Genomic DNA, 11397 nt, shown 5'->3' with positions numbered 1-11397 from the left:
GAACCGATCACTGCATCGATTAACGCTGGTTAAGACCGATTGGTTGCGTGTCGCGTCTCAAATTTGTCAACGGGTGCGAACCGACCACCGACATAACGATGTTACACTCAAGTAGTTATTTTACGAAACTCTGTACTTGCAGTATCGAGAATATGAAGATAGGAAAGAAAGATTGAAAAAAAAAGATACACCGGGGGAAGCTAAAAAAGATTATAAAGTGGTGATTACTGTTATAAATTATTATGTTAGTAATATAAGCGAAAGGTTGATATGAATAAAAAATGCTTGATAAAAAGTGTGGTTGAATGGTAACGCAGCTTTAATGATTATGTTGTGTCTGCAGTCAAACAATTTTCGCGCTGAAAAAAGACATAATAAGTGGCGCTTTGTTATCGGAATCAGCTAATTTGCTCACACACTTTGATCATGTCTTTTTTATTTTCATATCATATATTCTGATATACAATGATTCTGAATCATTGTTTATCAGAATCTAACGACTAGTTCATAATCTTCTTTTTTTTATTTATGAAACGTTTGTTGTGAGATTTAGTATAATAATGCTTTCATGTAATTAATTAGATAAATTATGATTCAAGATTAGATAAACTCACCGCGAATGATAAAATTAATATAATAAACTATTAAACAAATTAGGAGCACGCAGGTACGGGAAATATAATTCAGGGAGTTTTACGTTTTCCTTATCATGCTCTACTTGTCTACTCCTACGTACGTACATATGTATGTCCATCAATTCCGGCCGCAGGATTTCAGTGCCGCTTTGACGTGCATGCTGGCCGATCAGCAATTTACGATCATCAAAGGGCGCTAAAAGCATCCAGGTTGAGTCTCTTAAATGCGAACCGCTACAGCGTTGCTCCTCGGGACGTCTCTCTTGCTCTTTCACCTTCTCTCTCTCTCCCCCTCTCCCTGTTTTTCACGTTCCTTCTCTTGTACTTGTCGTTCGTACGTGCATTGCACATACACACCTATAAATCGCGCAAGTGCACGCGTACATGTGCGTACACGAGGCGTCTTAATACATACGAAAGACTCACGAGGATCGAGCGCTCGACGCGGCCCAATTACTTTAAATTGAGTTATAACCGGATCAAATTGCCGATAATTGGCGATTGCATAGCTTAATCGGGTGCCAGCCCTCCTCTCGTCTTTCCCTTCCTCGATTTCACCGAGCCAGCACCGTCAACGAATGCGCCGTGCAGCCCTTACCTCTCATCCCCTCGTCCCGACGTCGCTCGCCTTGTGTGTATGAAGTTATTTTACAAAGTGGCTTTAAAAGAAAGGGTGGGCGTGCAGAAGAGAACAATGAACGAGAAAGACAGAACAAGTGTGCGGGGACAGGGCAGGATAGAGAGAGTCTTCTTTTCGCGAGCGAACAAGCGCGCGCGCGCCCTTATCCTTCGACAATACAAATTGCTGATTATGCGCCCGGCTTTTATGTGCCTTCTAATTGGGCCGCCTCGGCTCTTGGGAAAGATCGACCGATCGCACGATCGGCCCTCGTTAACCCCTAACGCTCTCCGTGCACGCCAGGGATCCATATAAGCCACTTCACGGCGAGGTTTATCGGTACTGACGATAGCCCTCGCGCGTTGCACTCAACAACGCGATCTTTCCTCGATTTGTCTACGACTGATTCATCGTGAATTAAATCACGCCAGTAATTCGCGATCTTAAATCAATAATTACTTTTTCATCACTTTCTTATTACATTTGTACTTTTTGGTTTGATTATTGTATTTAGATATTACTGTTTAATAACGATGATAGAAATATGAAACACAAAAAAAGATGATAGAAAATTTGTTTATTTTAATTAAATTCTTTCTGGATTTATCAGAAAAAAAATGTTGAAAAATTATTAAATTCAAAGGTTTTATGAAACATTGCATATGAAATATATTTATGCATTCATATGATCGATGCATGCTGCCGCGTTTGTTTTGAAAGTAATCGAGCATAGTTTATTATTATATATAGTTGCGAATAATTTATCTATTATTTATTTGTAGCCATGATAAAACATATCTCGATGATTTCGTAGTTAAATCAAAACGTATGTAAAATAAATATATTATTGTTACGCTAAGCATCATATATTATTACTATAATAAAAATATCGTGAAAAAAGGTTGATGAAATGCATTGACGTTAGTGGCAGGATTACGTAATTTGATGATTCTACACGAGATCTATTTTTTACCACGCGCACGATGCAATGTCAGCGCGACCGACCCGTCCGTCGATTGTAACACGGTTTTTACAAACAAAATAAATAGTTCTACTTTGTAAAACCGTCAACGGCTCTAGGAATTAATAATTACGCGGATACACGGCTCATTACTCACGGTTGCGCCGCCAGCAGTGGTTTTACGCGAACACCGCATTTCACGCAATTAATTAGGCGTCATTACGATTGGGTCTTTGAATTATCAATTTGCTTGATCAGGAGGAAAATAGACAAGCGAAGGAAGAATGAGAAAACGAATAGCGCTCGGAATAGCGCAGCTAAACCGCACATAGATTGTAAAAAAAAAACATTCACAATGGTTTTTTATCTGCGCGGTTTGAAACGTAAAGGAGTAGCCAGCGCTCGAGCCGACTTTCGCATTTATTGTCGATAACTTGGCAATCGTATCCCAAGAGAGCCGTTGACATGCTGCGTATTATGCTCTGATAGTCTGCACATTGTACGTTCCTCTCTTGTTGTCGCCGCTTCGGCTGAACGCATCTTCTGCAAGTAACTTCGAAGAGAAAGCGACTAACGTTTCCACTAAAGTCCAAATGAACCACTGCGGTTCGTTTCCAGGTCCAATATAAATCTTTTTATTGATAGTTATACGATCTGTTTGTTCTTATCCCATTAATGAATATATTTTTAAAGATAGTTGGCACCAGGTGTATGTTAACTGTTGTATGATTAAGCGTGATGCAATTATTAATGATTAGTTGCATGGCTGTTGAAATTTGAATTTTATAGAATCGGGACAGAATCTTGATAAATAGCTCAGGGATGTTTTTTATACATTTCATTTATTACAATATGGTAAGTCTGATGACAGAGAAATTTGTAGTGAAATTGCCTATTTATCGATAGGTTCGTATATTTAAAGAAATAAACAAGCAAAAAGTTGTTATTGGTAAAATCTAATTTCTAATATTTCAAACTAATTTTGACACGATTTTCTTTTCGATGAATCTTTCGATGAAACGTCGTGACCGGTCGTGATAATTTTTCTCGATTACGTATTACGTTTTAAGCTATATTTTAAAAGGATATGAAGATAAAAATGATGGATGAAGATGGATTAAGATTGATATTACATTAAAGAGCTAATTTAGAAATTAACTTGAATTCTATATAATATCACATCCAAAATGATTAAATATAATGAATTATATTTACATTGAACTAAATAAATATTTTCTATTCATTGTATGAATAACAATCACGTTGAACGAATTTCCGTGTTACAAACAGAACAAAAGCAGTGGCAATAGTCAATCACTTTTTAACGTTTATATATTTTATTTCTAGAGACGCTTGTATATAAAGTCCATCCGGGACCGATCATTGCTGTTCTCGTGGAAATTCGCTTTTGCGCGTTGTAACGCCAGACGAGCGATCGTGTCGCAGACTCGTAAACCGGCTCGTCTATCGATATTTCACTCGTGCCGAACGGGAGTCGCGTTCACGGTTAAAATCGTCCTGTTGCCGCAGCAGTGTTGCCCAACTCTCATGCATAGAGTCATGATGGGTTTAAGCGATTGCTTATTGCTTGGCTGGTATAACCAGTCGTCATGGACTGACGCACTGCTTCTCGCTCGTTTGTTATCTGCATTAATACGTGCATACATACACACGCGCGGCTGTTTACGCATGTATACACGCTATTATAGGAACTGTGTGTCTTGATTCGTGTACTGGAGTATCATGGACTCTGATACCGTAGTATACATCGGTCTCGATCATCGTTATTGAATTTTAACTATCTGTCCCATGACAGATATACCAAACTCGGCTTGGTTAATTTTTTTCGAGCTTATATCTGACAGATTATTTGAGATTTTTTGCTGTAAGATTGATCGCGAACCGTCTCTGATTTTTTCGGAAAACCTAGCTTTTTTACGTTCTCTTATGAATAAATCAAGATAGCATGTTTCTTTTTCCAAAATACTACATTATATTAGAAGGCTAATGCAGTTGTAAAGTGAACATACGTGATCATTCAATGCTCTATTTATATACTAAGAAAAAAATTTTCTTAATTCCAAAAAATATTTAGTTCGATTACGAGCAACTAAATATTTTAAGTAGTTTAACTAAACATTAGTTAAATTAATTAATTCTTGATTAAAAAATTTTAAAGGTCGACATGAATGCATTATACCTTTTTTAGTGCAACTTAATAATTGTTGAAACAACTAATGTTTAGTTAACTAACTAACATGTTTAGTTGCTCGTATCGGACTAAATATTTTTTGGAATTAACAAATTTTTTTTCTCCGTATATCATTTACGAAAGGGTCAAAAACATTTTGAGAGTCATACATTCAATGCAATTCTTTTCAAATATCTGCACTTATAATAACGTAACGTCATAATCAATAAAGAAATTATTAATATATTAAGAACTACATTGATGTATAGTACTATAAATTTTCGAATGGCTAGGGTAATATCAAAGAAGATATTAAATATCAATCCGGATATAAAAACAATGATTGATCTGTCAAGGTTATTTGCGTGAGCTGGTATTCATAATTTGATGATTTTGCAACGCTCATATTTTTTTGCAATTGATTAATGTAAATTGAATAATGCAATGCACTTGTAGAGTCGACATGTTGTATTATATAATATACAAAATAAAAAAATATATAATTTAGCTATAATTATAAACCGGTTGTTGATTATTCAAGCTTACACATCCGTAACATCGAATATATATCGAATAACATCGAAAATACTCGCAATGCGTAACACGAGCATTTCGGCAAGTCGAATGGGCATAGGCCTGAGGCACACGAAGAGTACATTTTTGAAGTGAATGTCGATATGCTCGCTTTCGCATTAAGAAATAAGATTGATCCATTATGTTATTAAATACAACTTAAACTTTCCCTGTCGTAATCCGTCCTAGTTGACAAAATATTTGGTTTATTGTAATAAAAGTCCATACTGATTTTCTCTTGGTTCGGTTTTCTTAAATAAAAATTTATTTATACAACTTGTTTTTTTCTAAATTTAGATACAAATTTACATATTTGAAATATCTTTAACAAAGAATTATACAACTAATATACTATCATCATTGTGCTAATTAATGTCGTAGACATTAAGAATGATAAATAGTAATCACAAAATTGAAATATTCCAGACTAGTAAAAAAAGAGAAACAAAAGAATTAAGTATAGTTAGAGTTGTAAAAATTGCAGAATCGGCCTTTACGTATTTACACGATATTTTGAGTATATCTAAAAAAATAGAAACAACTCATGCTACTTTTTTGTTTTCTCTTGATTGTGTGAGTTCTTAATGACTTTTTCTACAAAATCTTTCTAAAAAAGATAAATCCAGGAAAAAATTCAATTTTGCAATATGTAAATCTATATGTGATATTTATTTTACAAAATATAAATCAGTAAATCAAAGAAACTTAACGTTTTTCTTTTGTTAAGGCCGATTCACGAAATGTAGCATCGTATTATGGTATGGGTTTTGAATAGAGAAGTTAACATTATCTATAATAATATATCCGGGCAAAAATATTAAACAGAGACAACAGCTGCAGGAGATTTGCTTATTATGTCACAATGTACAACGGAATTGTACAAACGGTATAATATTGCGAGAATGTCTAAATATGAAAACTTAGACATATTGTCATATGCAATCTCTGAATAATTTTTCTTGCTCTGAGCAAGAAAATTAGTTTTTTTACGTTTGTTTATAAATGCAATATACATGTATACATGTATATATCACATAGAGATTATTTATCCTGTATACATTTATTTTTGTACGCATTATTAGTATTGCTTTTTAGAGGATTTTTTCCCGGAACATTTGATAAATAATGCTTAATAATAATAATAATGATGATATTTTTTAATAATGATAATAACGATAAATATTGTGTAATAACAATAATACTAATGGTAATTAATAATTGTATTAATATCTTTTTACACGTCTTCCCGTACCATCAATAGTAATGAAAATATTCCAAATCATATTAGGTGAAATATGTACATATACTTCTGGGTATGTGTGCGTGTTTGTGCGTGTATCTGTATGTGTTGACTGTATGATATATTGATATAAATATACTAAAGCTTTTAATTACTGGCCAATATATCTCACTCTGACTTACTACATGTAAAATATAATCTTTATTTTTATCTTATCAACAGAAATGTAGCGTTCCTTATTAATTTCTCAGTTATTTGTACTAACAATGAAATTAAATATAAATATTTGTCTATTTGTTTGAAACGACATCAATTGAGAATGACTGAATCTGCCTACAATTTTTGAATGGATATCTTTTTGTAGCCACACCAGTGATAATATTTTCGAAATATTAATTAATTAATTTGATTTCTTTTGTATTAAAAGAACGACATCTATTGAAAACGGCCGTCCAATATATGTACATACATACTTATATGTACATATATTGTATATATCAGTTAGTCTAAAATAAATTAAACCAATATAAATTGCGTCCATTTAATCCGAATACTATTACATATATGTACAAAATGAACACATTTCCATGATGGTACTACCTATGACCGGTGGTCAAAATGACCAGCATTTTCTTTCTCTTCGTCAACATCACTGTTGTATTTCCATCGCGAAAAGAGTTCTATATACATCACGTCTACGGTACGTTATTCATTTCTATTCACTTTATCAGTGGAATTGTAACTATTATGAATATATTGTCCATCGTTTCTCTCGAAATTTTTTCGAGCTCGTTTCTCTAGAAACCACGCAGAGCATTTTTGTGTGTTTCTTTGGAGACAAAATTCCGAAAATTGAAATCGGTCCAATCGACTCATGAGCCTCAAAAACAATTTGCCGTCAAGGAGGTACCCGCGGGAAGCGTCAAATCGAGCGGATATGCCGTGTTTTCTTCCTTGGGTGATCTGTCGTTCTTTTCGTCCTGTTCTTCCTCTTTCTCTTCTTTTTCCGGCGATTCTCTGGATCGCGACGGACTGCTACTTGCTCGCATGCTGAGGTCGATTGGTTCATCGCCGGCAGGATTACTACGATTAGAATCAACCAGAAGTAGATTGTTGTAGTTCCATGGAGATGACAACGAGTGTGCTCCCGACGCGAACATCCCTGATACTCCCCCTGGGAGTAACAGAGAATTTTGACCTGTGAGCATGAGCATGCCATTGATCGATACTCTGGGTTTGGACGATTCTTGCTCGTTTGTTCTCGTGGGAGTGAATGGCGATCGACTTGAACTGCTCCTGGACTGTACATCACGACGATGGTCATCGTCATTGGACTCGCTTTCTGATCCATCGACATTTCTTGTGTTTCTCGATATTGATTCCGCCGGCATAGGTGATCGATAAGAATCCGACGAGTAAAGCGATGTCCCCTGTGTGAATATCGTGGGAGTTTCCGCGGATGGGCTCTGTTGCCGTGGTGAACGATTGTCGAGCGGCGATGATGAGACTTCCCTTGATGTGGGCGGGGGTGTTGTCATGGATGATAATTGTGGCTGATGTTCCCTCATATACAAATTCTGCAGATAGAGTTGTTGGTATAAAGACACCTCGTCCGGATGAGGCGATCCATTCGATCTCACCATCATTGCGGGTGGAGGTCCAGTATGGAATGGATACTGGATCATCGGATTTTCCTGACTGGTCGACGCGCCATTGTCTGTCTCGTTGCTGCCGTCACTTTGCGGTGGATAACTTAAACGGAAGGACGTAGCGATATTGGAAGGACGGAACGACGCTATCTCGTTCGTATTTTGATTACATCGCCTCATCTGCTCCGAAAAATACGTGATCTTGAACCAATTCGAACGCCGTCCGTAGCGTGAGCACGACTTGGACATACCGACGTCTAGGCACTTTTTTAATCGGCAAGCTTTGCAAGCCGTCCGATTCCTCTTGTTAATTATGCAATTGCCGCCGTTCTTACACGCTGTCACGTTAGTGGGGTTGTTATACGTGCGACCGAAGAATGACTGTAACAGAAGATTATAGTAATTCTATTAATATTATTCGCATTATAACATATATTTAGATAATATCAGAGCTGCGTTTCTATTTCAAAAATTCGAAACTAATATCCCGAAAAATTTTGCGCAAAAAGAAATTACAAATTTAGTGCTTCAATAGCGTTATTATTGACTTCATAACCATTCAAGGCGCTTTGGCACTTGATACTTCCAGATTTACGCCACTTAAAATCACAGGTGAGATTAAGGAACAGAACATTTCGCTGACGCATTGGTAGAAATTAATGCGTGTTGCTCGTTAAATTGATCTACAAATGTACTTATCGCCGCACCGGATACTTAACAACTTTGCGGTTACGGCCGTTGGACGATCATGAATTTTCGCGCGATGGCTCTCGACCCAACCTTTCGACCCTCGACATGTCCAGAGAATGGCGGAGAACCGCGGTGCGGCGCGCGGCTCATCTATATAAATTAATCGGATTATCGAGACAAATGAAGCATTATCGCGATAGAAGCCCGCGCCGTACTTTCGTACCGGATATTACCAGATACGTCCACGAGAGAGAAACCTCCATACGACCGAACCATATAAAGGGTCGATGGTCGGTGCCCGTGTGTAAGCCACGCGCGTTTCTACCGGATTAAACGTCAGGGTTTAATGTTACGCGCGTCACGTGAATTAGCATGCCTGTACCTAGAAGAGAGGCGCGCGCGAGAAAGAAAGAGAAGGGCAGAGTGACGAAGAGCACGCAAGAGAACGAGCAAAGGGTGAAGGGAGCGGAAGGAGATGGAGAAAGAAAGCGAAAAGACGAGGAGGAGGAGGAGGAGGAGGAGGAGGAGGAGGAGGAGGAGATAGAGTATATACGTGGCGGGGCCGCTCGTAAAGTTAAACGCCTGTCGGCCGACGATAAAACTGCCTCAAGAAGACCCGTTGCTTCGAAAGGTGCGCGCGGTCTCGCTCGCACGGTCATCGAGTACTAATTTACGACGCAGCTTTGCAGTCTTTCGCCGCTCGCACCCTCCGGAAATTTCGAGAGATGCCACAATGCGAGCGCGCAACGTCCGCGGTCGATACGTCGGTTGTATATCGTTCGATTAGGCTTCCGTATTCAGGGGAATTTTCTGATCGATCTAAGAATATACCGTTCTCAAGATATACTTTGTTTCTAAAAAAAAAAAAAAGCAAATAAAACAATGAATTACATTAATTAATTTAGTAAAAATTTGCGTTCACGAAATGAGTCGTATTGCAAATTAAGTTAATATAATATCAATATTAAATTCGAAAAAATACATTTATCTGCCCAATTTACTTGATCGAAATAATTATATATATTTATAATATATTTTACCAAAGTCAATGATGTCCCAACATATATAAATAGATTTAGTTTTTAGCCATTAGTATCAAACTGATTCTTCTTTAAGATTGAGCACGATCGTGCCTTGTTAAAGTGTAGTTATCGCATATGTTACGAGATCACAGGAGGCAATCTCGCGTATCTATCCGCGTTCCCACGCTTCTCCCGTTATTACGATATTGCGTCACGATCGATTTAGCGCATAACGCACGCGTGTTACGGAACAAGATGCGGAAGGTAAAATGGAAAAAAATTTCGTGTCGTATCGTCGTAGAGGCTGCCGAAGGACACGGATTCTGCGCTCCACCTGACTGAAGAGCCACGTGGGCGGGCTGGTAACGGGCCGAAATCTTGAAAGTTCGCGCGTAGCGGTACACATCTCGTTCGGGAGTAACGAATCGTTCGCTAAAGTGGTCACAGTGGCCAAATTCACGGCCCACGACTCGGTCGAGTTTGGTAGTACTTGATGATTCGCTGGACTTCCGGATGATCATCGCAACGATGTCATCGTTGTGAATCATCCAGAGTAACATGACGATTACTCGAGCGCAGAAACTTGTAGAGAAACTTGTTCATTTATATATACGAAGTATCAATAATTTCAAGGATTAATGGATCACACGTTTTTTCGCTCGATTACGCTCAGAAATCACCATATAAATGTCATAATTATCGGCATCGTGTAAATCAATGAGTCCAAGCCCGTGATTGCGATCATTCTTTCAGAAAGCCGTATTTACAGATTTCGAATTTTAAATCAAATCACATTGTTTTCCAGAGTAACTATAGCAATTACATAGTTAAAATCCATTGATTAATGCTGCATTAGGGAAAGATCGTGATTCGATGGATAGAAATCGTAGATCGACAAGCGACAGGTGACGGCTCATAAGCCCCGCGAAACGCGCATACGTCCGAAATGCGCATTGAACGAGGCGTTAAACGATAATGCAATCTTCTGCCGGCAATCTTGAATTGTGACGATCCGAATGTGTTGGAAATAGCACTCCACGTACACCAGATGATCTTTAGTCGTCGCCACGACTGCGTGAAAGAGATTACGATGCCGTTCTGTGCGCAGAACTCCAATATATGTGTATGTGCGCCATCAGTACCGACGCCAAATGGCGCTTCCGTTTCTCAGACGATTTATCGGTCATATAGGAACATATCCTTCGCATATATTTAATTCTTTCCGGCCATTAGAATCGCGCAATGTGCCGGGTGCAAATTTAAACACTCCAAAAATAGATCAACCTTCTGCGTATGTTTCTTTTCCATTTATGATAATGGATGAGCAAAATACATCATCCTCATATATATTATTTATTGCAGTAAGATTTGTCGCATTCGCGACTGAATAGATTTGAGAATTTTTAATTCCAAGGTATAGTTCGCCTTAAAAAAAAGTTCACACTCGATCGGGCCTAAACGTGATAAAAATCGCGCGCGAGAGACGTGTACGTTTCGCAACGTGACGGTATTCGGTATGATTTACGTATCGATTTACGTGTATCACGGACATTGCATGTTCGATCGAATCGCTCAAAGTCGTCCATGCGATGTAATTGATCCGGTGTCGCGCTTCTGCCATATCGGGTTACGGATTGCCTCGGGACTGGGAAAAGTGGCGACGTTCTTAAAGCGCCGCGGATGACTTTGTCTTTCGCGGATAGCGATTGCGTCGCCGGATCCTGGTCCAGTCGTCCATGTGTTCACTCGGTCAGCTGCGTACGGAGAGTCGGACAATTCTCGATGAAGGGGGACAACGGGATATTCGCAGGATTGCG

The 11397-nt window shown here is 38.2% G+C and overlaps 1 protein-coding gene across 2 annotated transcripts in view; it reads right to left on the bottom strand.

The window, feature by feature from the left end:
- Positions 1–5221: 5221 nt before the first annotated feature.
- The window catches only part of LOC139811260 (uncharacterized), a 30590-nt gene continuing 24414 nt past the window's right edge, over positions 5222–11397 (bottom strand). For both annotated transcript variants that reach the window (XM_071775429.1, XM_071775428.1), the window contains exon 3: positions 5222–8249. In XM_071775429.1, the coding sequence (XP_071631530.1) occupies positions 7101–8117 (1017 nt within the window). In that variant the 5' untranslated portion in view covers positions 8118–8249 and the 3' untranslated portion in view covers positions 5222–7100. The remainder of the gene's footprint in view (positions 8250–11397) is intronic.

This window comes from Temnothorax longispinosus, chromosome 4 (genome assembly GCF_030848805.1).
Source record: "Temnothorax longispinosus isolate EJ_2023e chromosome 4, Tlon_JGU_v1, whole genome shotgun sequence".
Taxonomy (NCBI): domain Eukaryota; kingdom Metazoa; phylum Arthropoda; class Insecta; order Hymenoptera; family Formicidae; genus Temnothorax; species Temnothorax longispinosus.
The sequence above is the reverse complement of the archived record's forward strand: the minus strand, read 5'-3'. Positions and strand labels throughout refer to the sequence as shown.